Genomic DNA, 17,919 nt, shown 5'->3' with positions numbered 1-17,919 from the left:
TTTTTTATTTTAATACAAGTCAAAAATTTTTGGTGCTACCCATTGACTGGGAGAGAGAGAAATACGGGGGAAAGGGGACACAGGTCTATGTAGACAAAACATAATTTCAACGTAGGCTTTATTTTGAAACTTTCACCGGAAGTTAGACGTTATCCGTGACGCTCGGTTGGTAGCTTCTCTTTTTTTCCAAAGGAATGTCGCTGCTTTATCTTTTGGAATGGAGGTCTGACAGATATTTTGACGGGAAAATGGTCCTGGAAGTAGAGTTTGTTGTCTCATTGAATAACCGCGAGTATCTGTAGCTGATGACACCCGGAAGAAGACATCCAGTCACGTTTATTGTCATTTAGCATAGAGGGGAAGAGGCAAAGCTAATAACTGCTGGATAGCTAGCTAGGACAGAGCCAAAGGATAACGTTACCTCTTAAACCGGGTAAGAAACAAACCCCATCACTGTTTGGAGACCGTGTTGACCTTCACTTGCCATTCAGATGTTTTGACTTTTAACATTTTAATGCATTATGGCTTCATAAATTAGATAAAGCACAAATATAAATGCCCTAATAGTCCGTGCAGCTAATGCTAGTTGGGTAGTGTTGAGGGATAAATGCATTCATAAATGCAGTGTATTATTTCAGTGTTACGCACATCTGCGTGGTATTTAAGCTGGTTTCTTCTCCAGCTCCTCAGAGACACACACTATTCTGATAACTGGGGAGGCCAATACTTAATATTGAATAATGCAACACCTCCTGGTACACTGACAGCCCCATTAGGCATTGTGCTTGGACACGGAGACGTGCTGTGATGCAGTAAGACCTGTAAGACTTTCCTTCATGTATCATTAACGTTTCACTCTAAATATGTGAACCTGTTCCATTGTTGATGGATCTACTGCAACACTGTCACCTGTCAACATTATCAAATTTGCCCGATTTTGTGTCTCCTAGAAATTACCATAAAGTTTGTTTCACAGTAGAATCTGAATCTGCCCACTCAGAAGCGTAAACATCAAAAACAGCATTCCTGATACCCCAGGCCTCAAAATCTCATCCAATGACCTGGAAGAGTTTATGTTCTGACAGCTGCTCAGTGTTTTTTTATGATACATTAAATATACATATATATAAAAAAAAAACCAAAAACAAATATGAAATGATGCACTTAATTTATTTATGATTTGATAGTGTTATACCTCTCACCGTATACACATATTAGATAACATACTTTCATTGCAGTCTGTATAATGTAATGTTATTTCATTAATATTTATTTTCACTACTATTTCACAGTTAGAAACAACTGTATGGGATATTCTGTAATTACTTGCTGATTATTTATATAACTGACAAACCTGATATCTATATAATTAAAGGGAATGGCTGTTAATTACCAATCATATTTTCTCCATTCCTCTTTTCTTTTTTTTTTTTCCCATAGATGATGGTCAAAAAAGTCACCTTCACCACTGATGGGTGAGCAACACCTTTCTGTCAGTTTTGAGAGAACAGCCACCAATTTCAGTATCTAATCAGTATTTATTATTTAGCATCATTTTTGCACCTAAGTATGGGCCCTTAGACTTCCAAAGCACCAGGATAGACTGTTACTCTTCACAATTTGGGCAAATTGTCAGGGGAGTTCCACTGTGCAACCAGTTGTTTCTGAACAAGCTTGTGAAGCCCCGTCAAGATGTTTTCAGCATTGAAGAAGCTGGTGGGATCTGAGCCAGGGCAGCTCAGGGAGAAGAATATTCCAGCTGGCATGCAGTCGATGAACCAAAGTTTGCAGAGACGTTTCGCCAAAGGCGTTCAATACAATAGTAAGCAATTCAGCTGATCGGATGATCTGGCTTCAGGCATCAAATACATCTGGCCCCTCTGTAACTATCAAATGTTGCCTTTACTGAAGTTGTTGAACCATTTCATGATGGAATTTAATGTACAATCTCTTTCCCCACTCAAGTGAAAATAGTAATCCGGGGAGATAGGAACACTGGAAAGAGTACTTTATGGCATCGCCTGCAGGGCAAGAAGTTCGTTGAGGAGTACATACCCACTCAGGAGATCCAAGCCACGAGCATCCATTGGAATTACAAAAGTAAGATATAACACATCGAACATTGGTGTCATATTATCTTGTCACCACTGCTTCAATTATGTTTTTTCATTCTGGCTTGTATTTCACTTTGGCTGTTTGTGCCTTGGTGATTTATTTCAGTGGCTCCATATCAAGGTAAAAAAAAAGTCTGTGTTTAGATTTAGCTTTTTCTAACTGATTTTTAGAGTAGGGGTCCTGTATTTGTGTTCATGCATCCACTACTACATGCTCTAGTGTTTTTAGTTCCTTGATCCATATTAGCTCCTCTTAACAGCCTCTTTCAATTATTTTACGCTGTGGCCAAAAATGTCAATAATTATAATGCTTGTTCTGTTTCTCTTAGCTACTGATGATGTGGTCAAAGTAGAGGTTTGGGACGTGGTAGATAAGGGTGAGTGAGACGCATGCCAATCACACATGTCAAGTCAGTGGCTGTTTTTATTCTGCAGTATTTCATGACATCAAGAGATGCGTGATTGCTTGTTTGTTTCCTGTCCTCAATGTTGATGTTGTCTTTTATGCACCCCTCTTGCACTCATCTCAGGCCAAAAATATCCTCTTCCTGAAGGTGTAGGTGAGCACTATTATAGTGTAGAAATTAAACTGGGTTGTTTGCTGTGGGTTTGCCTTGACTTGTTCCACCTCTATCTGAATGTCAATATTCTCAAGGTTTGGCTATTCCCAGGTTTGCTGTGTGGCTACATATCACAGTTTGTGACTGTTTTTAGCCTTTTTTGCGCTATGTATAGAGCCTGAGTGTGTGCACATTGTGAGCTATGACTTAAAGTGCATCAAATTTAAATTGCATTGTGCTGACCTTATTGAAAAGAACATCTGGGGGGTGCTGCTCTGCTTATTTTGCTCATAAAATAACCTAAAACAATAAATGAAGCTGTACAATGTAAGGTTTTTAATTTTACCAGTTCATCTTGACTAAACATTTGTGATTTCTTGCTCTTTCAGGCAAAGGCAAAAGGCGTGGTGACAATTTGAAACTTGAGAATGAGCCCCAAGAGGTGACTATCACATGACTGTCATGTGTTAAGAAGAAAAAAAAAAAAGCTGAACAATAAAATGCTCACTTGAGTATGTGGACCAGAGATGGAATTAACCACAGAGGTCTTATAGGGTGAAAATAATAATAAAAAAATGTATAAATCGTGGTAATGTCTTAGTAAAAGGGTTATTTTTCTTTTATATATATATATATATATATATATATATATATATATATATATATGGCATGTGTTGTGTGGTGAATTCAGTTGTTTAATTCGAATATACATATTTCTACAGTCTGACGAGGTGGCTCTGGATGCGGAGTTCCTGGATGTTTACAAGAACTGCAATGGAGTAATCATGATGTTTGACATTACCAAGCAGTGGTAAGAGTGCTCTGTCTAAACTGCTGTCCAAGCACTGTTTCATCAGTGAGTACTAGAATATGCATAGACAGATTAGATTTCAGCCGGTCTGCACATAACTGTGCGTCTGTTTGCCTCCAGTGGTTTATTTGGCTATTTTGGTATTTATTTATCTTAATTTCTAAACAGATTACAGAATATCAGGTTACTGTTTCATCACTATTATTTGTCATTAAAATTGCAATTAGATGTTTTACCAATATCCCTCAGCCCTAACACTGTTATACATTATATTTGTCCTCTATCTTTTTTGGTAATTTATTGATGTATAATTTGTTCTGAGTGGATACCTGTCTCTCATGTAAAAGCAATTCTTTGATGCAGTCAAAATGTGTTCATTGTTAGTTTATGGGTAGATTTGGAGGCTTAGCAGTCATATCAGTCCAGTCTGATTGTGTTCTAAAAAGAAAAAAAAAAACTGCAAAGTTATTTTTGAAACAGTGACAAGGAAAAGAGATAAAGCAAATATAAAAAAAGAAAAAAATGTACTTAAAATTTTGCTTCCATTCCAAAATATAATCTAGAAGTTGTTTTGTTTTTTGAAACCTGTTCATTGCTCCCTGTAGCAGCATTTTTGATCAACTCTGATGTATGTTTGTATCTGTGAGTTTAATAGAAAAGGTGCAATGAGGAGGGAATATCAACTGAATCACAAAAAATTGATTTATTAAAATTTGTGGGCGGCTGAATAGAATTCACAGTATTGATTTTGTCCATTGTAGGACATTTAACTACATCCTGAGGGAACTGCCTAAAGTTCCCACCCATGTGCCGGTGTGTGTGTTGGGGAACCACAGGGACATGGGCGAGCACCGTGTCATCCTGCCGGATGATATAAGGGACCTGATTGCTGGACTAAACAGGTAGAGATAGTATAAACTATAGTACTATAGTAAAACAAAAAAAAAGTACTCAACTTACTGGTCAGATGTTATAGATTGAAACAAAAACCAAGGAGGCCATTTCTCAGACACGCTGCCTCCGTGGCATCTGATTTAATGATTAATTTAAAATCTATCATGTAGAGCAATTGATAAGGTGCGTGTGGTCACCATTTTCAAAGCTATCCCTATAAGCAAAAGAAAAGACAAGGCGAGTGAGAGTAATGTTATTTCAGAAAAGAAAAAACATTATTTATATTTAGAGATATGTTTTTGGCATGAAAAAACCTGAAATGCTTTTCTTTTCCTCTGTCGAGTTGTTGGAATCTCATTAAAATTAACCTAACCTAAATCAGTCCTGTGAACTGTGGCTATTATGCCTGGAAATTGCCTTTACATTTTGATAGTTTGCCAATAAGACACCAGCCACGCTTCCTAATCCATTTTCTATTTTCCTCTGAATGGGCCTATCATTTAAAAAATGAACATCATGTTGTATAGAGGAGTTAGCACTGTTGCCTCACAGCAAGAATGTCAGATTCTGGTTCGACTCCTTGGCCTTATTTATGTTCTCCCCATACTTGCGTGAGTTTCCTCCCACCATCCAAAGACATGCATATTTGGGTTAATTGGTGACTCTGAATTACCTGTAGTTGTGTTGTTCATCTTTGTGTGTATATTGGCCCTGCAATAGACTGCTGACCAGGGTGTCCAGGGTGTGCCCCGCCCTTGCCCAGTGTGAGCATGACAAGATGAATGAATGCCGCATTGAAGACTTGAAAGTAGGACTGAGACAATTAAGTAGTTTAGAAAATGTTTCATTTAATAAATCCAATGAGAAGTAGGAACATTTTCCCCTAGACTTCAATACAATCAAACTTTACAACCAGTGGAGGCATTTCAGCATTGTTTTTTCTTTTCAGACCCAATATCTACATCCATTAAAATATACAGTCTCTGGTCCTTACAGAGAGACAGCGATAGAATTAGCACAACCACAAACAATGTCGGCCGCACCCACATGAACAAATAAAAGAAGCTAAGCTGAAAGACAGATATTGGTTGTTGACCTACATTCAGGCTTTTGTCACTCCTCTCTCCATCTGAGGATCTGATCCATGGTCTGGTTGTCCATCTTTCTGTGACATGCAAACGTAATTTCTTTTGTCCTCAGAAATTACATCAGCAAGACAACATGTACAGCACCAGGCAGTTAACTAATCTAATTACTAGTTGATGAACATAGTGGGACACAAACAGTTGAAAAACTATATGATTCACTCAGAATGTGGCGGAAACACCAATTTAAGGTGATAAAATGTCAGATGAATTTAACGTGATAATATATCAGATGAATTTAAGGTGATAATGAGTCACATGTGGTTTTCAAAGCATGAATTTTCTGCCACCAAGTGGCCAAAAGGTTAATTTAAGCAGCTTTAACCAGTTCAACTTTGAAGTCGCACTATAATGTTTCAGCTGTGGTTTATCTTTAACTCAAGTTTCATGTTTTTTTACAGACCAATGGGGGCCTCTTACATCCATTATGCTGAGTCATCAATGAAGAATGGGTTTGGCTTGAAATATCTGCACAGATTCTTCAACATCCCCTTCTTGCAGCTACAGGTTACTGTTGTTATTTTTATTCCTCTGTTATTTTCATCTGTTTCACAATTACCTTTTTCATCAATTTTTATAGGCTATGCGGGTTTCTATGAATATTTGATAATCTTCTGGACTCAATTGTGAAAATGGATCAAACTGATAGTGTGTTGGTTATATTTTTTTGACATGCTTCAAATCATTCTCAATGCTCAGTTTTTAATGTGTCTTTAATTGTGTGTGCAGAGAGAGACTCTCCTGAGGCAGCTGGAGACCAACCAGCTGGACATGGACGCCACCCTCGAGGAGCTCTCTGTCCAGCAGGAGACTGAAGATCAAAACTATGACATGTACTATCTTTTAAAATTCTTTTTCTGCATGCACAGATCCCTTATAATGACTTGAGATGAGATTTCTTTATTCATTCATCATCAACCGCTTATCCGTTTCCGGATTCCTGCTCACACTGTACGCGGGTGGGGTACACCATGACAGAGACAAACAACCACTGATACTTACAGGGAATTTAGAGCAGAGGTCTCCAACACCAGTCCTGGAGAGCTTCTGTCTTGCATGTTTTAGATGTTTCCTGCACACCTGATTCAAATAAGTGGCTCCTGATCAGACCTCAGCAGAGCTTGATGATGAGCTGATCATTTGAATCAGGTTTGTCACAGCATTCATCGTTTATTTGGATGCATCTAAAACATGCTGGACAATAGCTCTCCAGAACCAGAGTCGAAGACCTCTGATTTAGAGTCACCAATTAACTCAAACATGCATGTCTTTGCACGGTGGGAGGAAACCCACGCAGGCATGGGGAGAACATGCAAACTCCCCACAGAAAGGCCCCAGGCTCAGGAACTGAACAGCGCTAACCATTATGCCACCGTGCTGCCCGAGATAAGCTTTATCTTCCACAAATTTCCAGTCCGCACCAGAAACTAAATTGTTTTCATATTTTACTTTCTGGTGAACACCTTTACATGCTGCATGTCTACTCAAGGGATACATTCTGTTTTTAAATCAAATCAAATCAGATGTATTTGTATAGCGCCAAATCATGACAAAATTACATCAAGGCACTTTACCGATAGAGCAAACTAGACCAAACTAGAAGAGTTTGGTTTAAAATCTATCACAAACTCTACATAAAATGATTTAAAGAGACCCAACAGATCCCCGGATGAGCAAGCACTTGGCAACAGTGGCAATGAAAAACTTCCTTTTAAGAGGCTGAATTTTCATCATTCATTCACATAAAATGAATGATGAAAATAATGTCAGAAGTGACAAAATGCCTTTCTTGTCCTGCCTCTCATACAGTTCCATGTAGGATCCACAACAGTTTTCATCAATATCTTACATCTTATTATCTTCCTAAGCAAAATGGAGTAAAACCTCCAACATTGAAATGGTCCCCCAACAGAAAGCGTTGGTGCTAAATGAAAAGGGTGAAACTCCATTGTTTTGGTATTCAGCTGACCAGCAGTGGGAAAACAACATCAACTGTAAGGGTGGTTGATGGAGAGAGCCTGCAAAATAATTTAGCCAAAATCCATTTCAAGTAATGCACTGTGGTACACTAGCCTTAGAGGATTTTTATTTTCTTTATTAACCAGCCCTGTTTTGGTTTCTGCAGTTTCCTTGAGAACTTGGAGTCTCGCAATAAGAGCTACGGCTCTCCTGGTCCAGCTAATGGTTCCTCCTCAGGCTCCCAGTCCCCCATCGTTCCACCCAGTGGGGCCTCCACAGGCAGCTCCAGCCCTGGCACTCCTCAGCCCCCCATCCCTTCCCAGCTTCTTCCGCAGTCGCCATCTGTGTCTACATCCCCTAACCCACCTCCAATGGCAGCAGCTAGCGGGGCAACTTCCCCTACTAGTGAGCCAAAGCAACCAGCCCAGTCTCCTGAACACCAGCAGTCATCTGCTGCTTCTGGACCGCTGGCCCCACAGAAACGCAGCTTTATCTCCCGCTGGTTTGGTTCACCTGCTGCTGATGCTCCCGTTTCTGTACCAGGTTTGTCGCTTCATAGCATTGAGGCATCAGTCTGTTGTAACAAAACAAATCAGTAAAGGAAACCTCTTTTGGTATTCCTATGATTGACAATTGAATAATTATTATTCCCTTTCTACCATCATCAGACTGTAGTATGATGCCATCTTCTGCTGTTGCCTGAACGTGATTTGAAATTGAAAGGGATGAGTGCTAAAACATATGAACTAACTGATCCCCAGTGGGAAAAACTGCTGTTCTTGAAATGGCTGCTTTATGGCCAATGGTTTAAGATCTTGAGGACTTCTTGCAGCCTCGCAATATAACAGGTTTTATAAGAAGAAAGCAAACCTACGCAAACATATAGAGAGCCCTCCACATTGTTGATAACGCGCATGAAGAATGAGTTTGTTCGATACTTAGCCGTATCAGGGCTGAGAAGACTTCTGTTCAAAAAAAAAAAAAAGACATTTTTTTGCTTTTGTTAAAGATTAATACAATACATGAAAACCCTAAACCAACTGCTATGACGAAGTAATAATTCATTTTTATACAGTTAATAATGTTAATAGAGTTAATAGTGGTTTGATAATGGTGTGGTTAAATGTAAAATATACCTCAGCCAAAATCTCAGAGGCTGAGATGTCCCTCATGAATATCTGTAAAATTTAAGGAGGTAAATAAGAAAAAGTTTTTAATAAGTAGAAACTAGTAAACTTTAATAATATATAAACACGAGAATAGGAGAATATATCTATAGACACGTATAAATGATAGTTGCAGTCACAGTATGGGCACGTACAAAAATGGAATGGTACAAAGTAATTTAAGAATTTAAGAAAGAAATTTAATGGTAAGCTGAATGAAAAGTGTTTTGTAAACAGTACTTAAGAGCAACATACTAATGGAAATGGGAGAAAATAGCAGGGAGTGTATGAAGTGGAGCAACTAATCAGCACTGAGTACAGGGTCTGTCGGCGTCTAGAACCTGAAGTCTGAGGTATCCAAAGTAAAGTTTCAGTACTGCATCTGCATGCTGCATCTGACAAATGCTTCTAAATTCCCACATGTTGAGGGTCTCTTAGACTAGTGGATGACTCGGGACACCAGAGGGTCTTTATGGCTGTCTTTGTTACCCAGCAGGGTAGACTATATTGCAGGAGCACTGTTTAACTCCCCCTCCTGGCCTTTTTGCTGGGTGTGAATCAGTGTAAGGCTGCATCTTTTGGAGAAACACTTCATCCGGTTGAATCTGTCAATGTCCTCATCTACAGTCTAAGTTTTCATACACACCTTTGTTTGTTAAATTTTAAAGTTATGGGAAAAATACAGGGTACTGTAATGGAGGTTTTTTTGAAGTTAGCACATACAATTAATTTGAGCTTTTTGATTATTATTCTAATTCATCATGCTCATTGTTCTCAGAGGAATTTGCTGCACCAGTGTGTCCTGCAAAGGTTCAGAGTGTGGATGATTTTGTACCAGATGAAAGACTAGACAAGAGTTTCCTGGAGGACAGTCACCCAACCAAGAACAAGGCAATTCGACCAGCACCACCTCCAGCTGTGGAGAGTGACAGGTGAGATGCATCTGAAAATCTTTGCGATTGTCTGTCACACACATATTTTTAACTTTTCTGTCATGACAGTTGTGAGCATTTTGAAAGATGCATTTTCCCATCAAATGTAATGCTTATTTTTTTACAGTAGTTAATAAAGAAAGGTAAAAAGGAAAGGTTTTCCTACTCTTTGTCTTTCAGTGATGGTGAAGACAGTGGAAACCCAATGGTGTCTGGCTTCCAGGATGAACTTGATCCAGATGACACTGAGCCCAGCCACGCGCAGCCCAAGACCTTGCCCTCCAGTAAAGATATCACTCTAACCAGTGATGAGGAAGAGAGCGTCACACCAGCTCACACCATCACACAGGAACAGGACTTGGAAAGTGAATCTGAGCTAAAATCGTAAGTCATATCAGTAAATAACAAAGATGAATATTTGGCCCTGATATGTCAGTGTTATGTGTTAAATCGTATATGGACAATAGTGTTCTATAGATATATTCTCTCAGATATAATTCAGACAGAAAATTCCAACATTCAAGCTGCTCCAGCAGCAAACGTGTGCCGTGCGTCCAGTGTTTAAATTTTAGCCAAATAAATTTCCAACTCTGCTGATATTTTTGATAACCGATTGCATGCACATGCTGCAAAGACGTAGGCTACATTTCTCAGAGATGAAACGTCGGGTAAAGAAGTGTACAAGAGAAGCAGAGGAGGTCATGGATGACAGTGTGGGTGTTTGAAGGGAGGCTTGGTCAATGCTGTTGACCAAGGGATACTTGGTGTACTGGGTCAGTTAGGGGCTGGTTATGTTGTATTATGCAAAGCAGTATGGCCCAGATACAGGTGCAACATGGTCAGAAAAGGGTAGATCTCTAATCTGATACGGTTATAGATGTGTTGTCATTGCTGTTTTTGTACCCTTTTAACAAAAACAACAAAATTATGAAAACTTGGAATCATTCTTTTGGTATCCAATTAGAATCAAATAACAATTGCTTTTTGAAAATAGCTTTAATTGCTATTTCTGATAAGAAATATAGGACATTTAATTGTTCATGCCTCTGCAACAGCAACAGTCAGAGCTGCCATAATATTTTTCAGGTTGTCTGTCTGTCTGTCTGGTTCTCCTCCACAGAAGGTCTTCAGATTTGGGACAAACATTCACTAGAAGTCAAGGATGAGCTGATCAGATTTTGGTGGTCTTGTGGATGTAATATTTCAATATTGTATTGACTGTCAATAGGCTCAAACTTAACTTTAATTTAAATTTGTGACAAAATTCCCCATAAATGGTTAATATTTTATGTAATATGAAAAAAGGCCACTGGGTAGTGGGAGATGACCAGGAGATGGTAATGAAATTAAATACTTTTCTACTAATTTTCTAATTCATGCTATTGCGCTAATGGTAACCATGATAGCTGCCGACTTCCCTGGTTCCTGTTATTTTTAGAAACTTGAGTTTTAAAAAATCCAAAAGAGACAAAAAAAGAAAATGTGGACCAGAAATTTACAAGGGAGGAATGTTAATGGAAAAAATATATTTGTCAACAACTACCACAATATTTAAGGTCTTTATCACTCTATTGTAGGCCTGTGATTCCTATCACAAAACCAAAGGTGGCATTGAAAGCTCCTGAGCCCAGAGGCCAGACCATAGAGCCCATCTCCCTCACTTTAACTCCAGCAGAGCAACCGGCCCGTCACCAAGGCAAGAGGCAAAACATTCCCAAACCTGAGGACTCTGACACCGACCCCGAGGCGCCGGTTGCCCAGCAGATGCTTTCTTTTGTCATGGACGACCCAGATTTTGAGTCTGAAGCATCAGACTCACCAAAAATAACAAAGGTAACCTAGAACCAATGCACCATGACAACAAATTTACTCCTAGATTAATTCAGTTCACAACATTATTCACACCTGAAAGTCATGGCCATTCGGCATGACACAAGTCAAGCACTGGGGGGGGGACCTGAAAAAACACAATTTTACTTATTGCACTTCTATTTTATGCCAGCTAAGCAGCCTTTACTTTCCTCTATCTTTAGTTTTTTCTCCCAATGAATTGATTTTCTGCTGCCCCTTTCTTCTCAGGATACATTTCCTGTTAGGGACGAACTTTTGTCTGATCTCTCTGACGATGACATGCCGTTAGCCAAAGTGCCAGAACCTTTGAAGCCCACTGTGATTTCCTTCAAGCAAAAAAATGATACAGACCTGTTTGGCCTGGGCATCCAAGAAGAGGTTCCGGCCACTAAAGAGAGCAGTGAAGAGCAAGAAGGCAAGTTACAAAATATGTTAATGCATCTTTCTAAATGTTATCACTAATGCAAATGATGTGGACGGATGTGAATCATTTAAAAACACCCAGAAGAAACAAGCATTTTCTTTAAATAAGTCAGTTTGTAAATTTTTTATCGTCCTCCTTCTTACTTAGAACCGATTGAAGTATATGGTAATTACAGTCTATTTAAGTGTCATCACTGGGGCTGGCTAATTCTCTAATGTTGGTCTCCAGGTGATAGTGTATAAAGTACTATCAAAATAGGCAGTTTAATTTTTAGTAATTCAAACATAGGGCTGTGCAATTCATCAAAATACAATGAAAATTCAATGATTAATGATTAAGTGCAATATTAAAATCATAAATGCCTGTATTTCCTTGATAACAACCAAATGCATTCAAAAAGACTGTAAAGAGGTTATACCCCAATGCAATGACTCTCAAACTGTAGGGCGTGCGTGGACGCTTGCCAGAGCGGCTGTGAGATCGCTGCTGTTTGTTTATGTTTTGGCATTGGCGTATCCCAAACTTGTTTTGGGGTCCAACATAAACAAGTCCATTCTCATAGTGATCTCTCGTTGACTAGATAAGTGAGATAGACAGAGTGTAGGTTTGAGAATTCACAAGTTTGTTACTGGGGCAAAAAGAATAACGTGATACTATCAAGGCACTGTCAGCCATGGCGAAAGACGATTCACTACCAAAATATAAGACGAGGAAATATGACATATGACGAGGCATATGTCAGTCTTGGATTCACTGTGAATATGGTAGGAGATGAAGACCTCTGTGTGTGTTGTGTCTCAAAACTCAGCGGACATTATGAAACCCATCAAACTGATAGTCCGTATCCATTCAACCATCGACATTATCTGCATCTGTATACTCAGAAGGGGCGTGACTTGTTTATTTTAAGCCTCAATATATTTTTATTTACAGCTTAATTTGTACTAAGCCAAGGTAAGACGCGAGGGTCGACCGGAAAAAAAGTGAGAATGAAAGAAAAGGACTGTCATAGTTCACACCAGTTCTAACACTAACTTCTCGCCCTCTGACAGGTGAATCTCTTTCTAGCCAGTCTTTCTCACTGAGTTGACATGAGCCTGAGATACGTGTACAGCATCACAACATTGTTGAGCATTGTTTGCACCATAAGGATTGTGACACCAATAAAAATAAATTCATAAATAAATAACATTCCAAAACAACAAATCCAACTGAATTTTTGAATTCATAAAAAACCCCAAATTAATAGTTCAACAACAGTAGGCCCCTATTCCACTGCTTTAAAAAAAAAAAAAAAAAAACTTCCTTAGGCTCGCTAACTTTAGGTCTGCAATGGGAACAATCAGTTTTCAGACCTGGCTCAAATGACAGGGGACACAGGTAATTTTGTCTCCAATCAGATAGTTCATTAAGATAGTTCAACAGCTGCGAGCGAGGTGATAATTACTGATCGACATTGAAAGATACTGTTTGTCTGATCTTCTTTCAGAGAAGGACAGCAAACACTCCTCTAAAGAAAAGAAGAAGAAGAAGAAGAAAAGCAAAGAGGTAGTATATGAAATAGTTGTTGCTGATGATGATATATCATACTATAATCACTAATAAGTTTAAAGGTTGGTAATGTCAACACAATGACTTTTGTCCTGATTTCAGGAGAGCGACAAAAGCAAGAAGAAACACAAACACAAGAAAAAGGAAAAAGATGAGACCGGTGCAGGAGATGACAAAGAGAAAAAGAAAAAGAAATCCCGGACCAAGAAAACAGATGTGGATGAACTGGAAGACTTTCTGGGTGGAGGAGCAGGATTGATCAAAAGAGATGACGGTGATTATGAAGAACTTTAAAAGCTCCTGCTTTATTAGGAGATGGAGCCAATGAACAACAAAGAGGCAGGTGGGCGTTGAAAAACTCCTGGTTCCTTAACTTGTATGTGCATAAAGCAGCATCTCCAAGCCATAGGCAATACACAAGGCTACTGACGACACCCAGGAAAAATAACCAAGAACTCTGGTTCCTGCTTGTTCCTTCTGATTGATTTCCCCATCTGCACCACTGCTGTCACATCTTCTCCCAACAGTAAGAAAAGGCAGGGACATCTACATCTTCTGTAGTGAGCTATGACATAGAGTGTGACGATTGGTGTAGCCCCAGATTGGCTCGTTTTACTTTGATGAGATACATTGGTTTGATATTTTCTTTGAGTTGACAGTCTGTAAGTGATCTACTCCAGATCAGCTCCTGTAAATAGGGTTATTATTTTGTCTGAATGTTTGTGTGGTTCGTTTAATAATGGAGAGCATGCTCAAAATGACATCTGACTCTTGGAAAATTCTGCAGCGTTTTATTTTTTCCCTTCCATCATCTGAAATGGATTCACACCGATCCTTGTCCAGATTTATTGATTTAATAATTTTGTCATTCACCAACAACGGAATCGGGTTACCTTAACGTTTTTCTCACTCTTATTGTATCCATACTAAGATAGCTTATTTTTAAAGTGCATAATTTCCTTTCTTTTGGTCTTTTGTCTGCACTTTATATCCAAAAGTCTTTAGAAATCGTAAAACATCTGAGCTTTGGGAAAACCATGGTTTTAGATGGCTGTGTGGAAGAAAAGGTCGCAAAACAGATTCCTTTTTCCTCCAACAAAAAATTGTCCACTGTCTCTTCTACTCACTGAAACAATCCTGGCTAGAGCTGTAGATCGTAGCAGGAGCTAACAAGTCTTCCATCTCTCTATAGCTCGCCTCCATTTGACCTGGACGCAGCCCGTTTGCCAACAGCAGCTTACAGTTTGTGTTTGGTTTGACAGGCTAGTAGCATGTTTGGCACACATGTGAGTGGTGTTTGTGGTTTTAATGACCTTGAAGCTGAGAGATGGCGTTAAAAACATCCACTCTATTTCAACTCTTTGGGTAAAAGGACATTTATTGAGATAGACAGCACAAACATCCTACAAGATGGCGCCAGTGGAGCTAACAATCTCCAGACACCTGGCAGAGAGGCACATCCACCTATAGTTGTTGTGACTCCTCATATAGCGTTTTACAGAGCTGATCATTTTACTGGTTAGGCTTCATTATCTGTCATTCCTAAAAATGATGGTGAAAAGCATTCTTTCTAGTAACACTGCTGGAATATTCATGGTCCTGCATGGTCCTGAATGTTTGACTTACATTTGCATCTGTTTACTCTGATAAATACTGTCAGTACTGCAGTGAAATGTTTTGTCCCCACTGCATTTACTTTATTCTGTTTTCCTGGAAGATGGTACAAAGTCAGCTTCACCCACACTGGTGTTTGCAGGTGAATATGCATAGTGATCAGGTCAGCATCCAAGTAGACCTCAGCATCCCTTATTTACTTTGGGCCAGACTGAAACAAGTGTATGAAATTATTCACAATAAATGTTATTATTTCGGAAGCTGTCAAATCCCTATACTGGTCACCCCCATGTCCTCCATCATGCAGGACTCCTAGCCTCACTGAACCTGAACAAAGGAGGAGAGGACACATTAGCAAAGTCACTATCAACTTTGAAATAAAATTTTCAGGAATTTTGAACCTTTTATTGGTCCATTTTTTCTCCAGCCAGGTAACAATAAATCCAAATCCATGTCAGCAATACATTCAATACACATATCTGAGAATATATAAGAATCTTTCATCTCTCTCTGGCTTTGCTTTGTGGCCTGTTTAAGGGGGGGGGGGGAAATCTATGAAATCACTTTGTCTCGTATCGTTCCAAATAGGCTTTAACTACATTGTCCCTAAGTCCCTTTCACAGCAGTAAACCAGAAAATGAAGTACCACCTTTGATATTGTATTATAATTGAGCGTCATGTCTTTCTGTATTTTGTGTTTTTATAGTTCAGGCTAGTGTAACTCTTGCTGTAGATGAGACTGGATGTTGGCTTCACAGTCGAGAGTAAATCATTGTCCTGTAATTACACCATACACTTAAAGGAGACTTCCACAACGAGGAGCTGGTTAGTCAAGGGATGAAGCCCATCTGACTCAGCAGGCTTATATTAGAAAATATTCTGCAAAAAGGGAGGTAACCCTCAATAATCCTTAATTTTATTTCAGTTGAGATTTTGTGAATCGTGCACGCTCACTTGCTTTGTTTGAAAGGATTAGGAGGGAAAACACAACCTGACTTTGCTACATATTGTCCCAGGTTGATTTTGGGTCCTAACACTGTGTTTACATTACCATTGGCTGCTGGTGCTGTCGGGTGCAGCTGTGGAGTCAGCCTGTGACACCTTACTGATGTACGATAATGATGTGTTACACTCTGCTGCGTCCCTTGGTCAAGTCACAGGAAGAGCTGAAAATCAAAAAACATCCAGCGTGTGGTCAAACGTGGTCGTCTCTTGGTGTATCAGTGTGGATGGAGAGCTGTTGTGGGTACATGTTGTTTTCACTCCATTTCACAAAGAGCTGCCTTATAGTGGAGGTAGTCTTTGTACTAAAATCACAGTTGTAAGCTTTAGTCACCCGTTAATTAACCCTTCACTTTTGATTTTAGCATTTCATCCTCATACTGATTACTTCCTGCCACATTAGTTGAACATCTTCCTGGCCTTTATTTCTCTCCTCACAAATTCTCTTAATGTTTGCTTCAGTTGCCTTAATGGAGGTTACTACAAGGGAATAATGTGTTGCTTTACTCATGAACTAAATTAAGTGTTCTTAATGTTAACACTTATGTAGGTCACTTGGGTTAAGAACGTTTTCTTGGCCTTTTATTGGTTAAACAGAATCTGTCCTTAACATTGGTCCATTTGTTTCTCTATGATAAAAGAACATGATGGAATTGTGTTCAAATTTTCTGTAAGTGCAACATTTCCAAAAATATCTGGTTGATTTATTTTTGTTATTTATTGCTCTTGTTTTGTTTTGTTCTAAGTGTCTTTTTGTGATTTGTGCTGAAACCGCCTATCAATCCGTCAATCATTATGGAGCTTTTTATGACATCTTGTGTTTCACCCTCTCCTGTAATATCTTCTTCTTTCCACCACTGTTAGGGAAATGTACATGGTGTCCCAAGTACATACTACATTTTAAACCCCTTTTCCGGTGTCCAATGCCTCAAATGTCCTGATCATGAAGCTGAAATTACTTCATGACATACAGTATCTTCCATGAATTATATCACCAAAATGTTTAGGAAAACTGAAGCATTTTTGCATCGAAGATGCATGTGTATTTTTAAACATATTTTGACAAGTGTTTTCATATCTTTTCCATCTCCCATGCAAACAAAGAAATTATGTTTGATATTCCAAAGTTGAAACTAACAATCATCCTGAATACTGTTTTGTTTTTGTTTTTTGGGTTGTTGTTTTGTTTTTTGTTTTTGTTTTTTTTTTTCTTTTGTCATGTGATTGAGGTTAAACGCTGAAAGCGGTTTCAAGCAAAGCATGAGACCTAAACCTTAAATGTACAGTTAAAAGAGAATGTACAAAGTATATAAAGAAATCTTTATAATGAAGAGCTCTATTCCAAGATGACAGATACATCCTTTGGAAACACTGTACGTAAAAACCTGTAAAGTTAATTTGACAACAAAGCTCCATTAAGGAAATAATTAAAACAAAAGCATGCTGTCTTATTAGCACTTGTGCCTCTCACTAAAACTAATGAAGTCTAATGCAACATTTTTGGACTAAGTCCTCCTTCTTGAAGAGTAGAATCTGTTTTTGTTGAAACTGGTGATGATTTTGGAGGATGCAGTTTAAAGTAACACTAAATTGTGTCTTGATATGTAGGCAGGTTCGGTTTTGTTCTCCTGTCTTCTCTTGAAACACCAACGTTATATCCTGCACAATGAACAAACAGTTGACCAATTCAACAAAGTTTTAAGAACGGACAAACAACATAGCTTTCATGAAAGGGAAATTTATATCAGACTGTTTTAGTTTCAGCCTAGTGTTCCTAATGACCTGTCAACTGAGAGTTGTCATTGATGATGTATTTCAGATATGTGATTCACATGGATGTATGACATGTTGGCATAAAACTCTTCATCTATTTTTCACCCCACGACACATTCCATC

General features: G+C 38.7%; 1 protein-coding gene across 3 annotated transcripts; it reads left to right on the top strand.

Annotated features, from left to right (window-relative positions):
- The first annotated feature begins 167 nt into the window (after positions 1-167).
- rabl6b (RAB, member RAS oncogene family-like 6b) lies at positions 168-15,564 on the top strand. Of its 3 annotated transcripts, XM_029510593.1 has the most exons (18): positions 168-433; positions 683-821; positions 1,441-1,822; positions 1,966-2,100; positions 2,444-2,491; positions 2,645-2,674; positions 3,064-3,116; positions 3,397-3,485; positions 4,247-4,387; positions 5,926-6,031; positions 6,254-6,357; positions 7,650-8,026; positions 9,428-9,581; positions 9,762-9,965; positions 11,159-11,414; positions 11,661-11,847; positions 13,346-13,404; positions 13,510-15,564. In XM_029510593.1, exons 3-18 carry the CDS (start codon positions 1,693-1,695, stop codon positions 13,699-13,701), a joined length of 2,265 nt encoding a protein of 754 aa, XP_029366453.1. In that variant the 5' UTR covers positions 168-433; positions 683-821; positions 1,441-1,692; the 3' UTR covers positions 13,702-15,564. The 3 variants fall into 3 exon arrangements, with proteins under 3 accessions (XP_029366453.1, XP_029366452.1, XP_029366454.1); XM_029510592.1 differs by lacking the exon at positions 683-821; XM_029510594.1 differs by lacking the exons at positions 683-821; positions 2,645-2,674.
- The last annotated feature ends 2,355 nt before the right edge of the window (positions 15,565-17,919 follow it).

This window comes from Echeneis naucrates, chromosome 9, assembly GCF_900963305.1.
Source record: "Echeneis naucrates chromosome 9, fEcheNa1.1, whole genome shotgun sequence".
In the NCBI taxonomy this organism is placed as follows: Eukaryota; Metazoa; Chordata; class Actinopteri; order Carangiformes; family Echeneidae; genus Echeneis; species Echeneis naucrates.
The sequence above is the reverse complement of the archived record's forward strand: the minus strand, read 5'-3'. Positions and strand labels throughout refer to the sequence as shown.

Bases quoted from the DNA above. Each gene is read 5' to 3' on its own strand.
- rabl6b (XM_029510592.1), top strand. From the start codon at position 1,693: ATGTTTTCAGCATTGAAGAAGCTGGTGGGATCTGAGCCAGGGCAGCTC. The intron at 2,101-2,443 runs GTAAGATATAAC...TGTTTCTCTTAG, and splicing joins CATCCATTGGAATTACAAAA to CTACTGATGATGTGGTCAAA. The intron at 11,415-11,660 runs GTAACCTAGAAC...CTTTCTTCTCAG, and splicing joins ACTCACCAAAAATAACAAAG to GATACATTTCCTGTTAGGGA.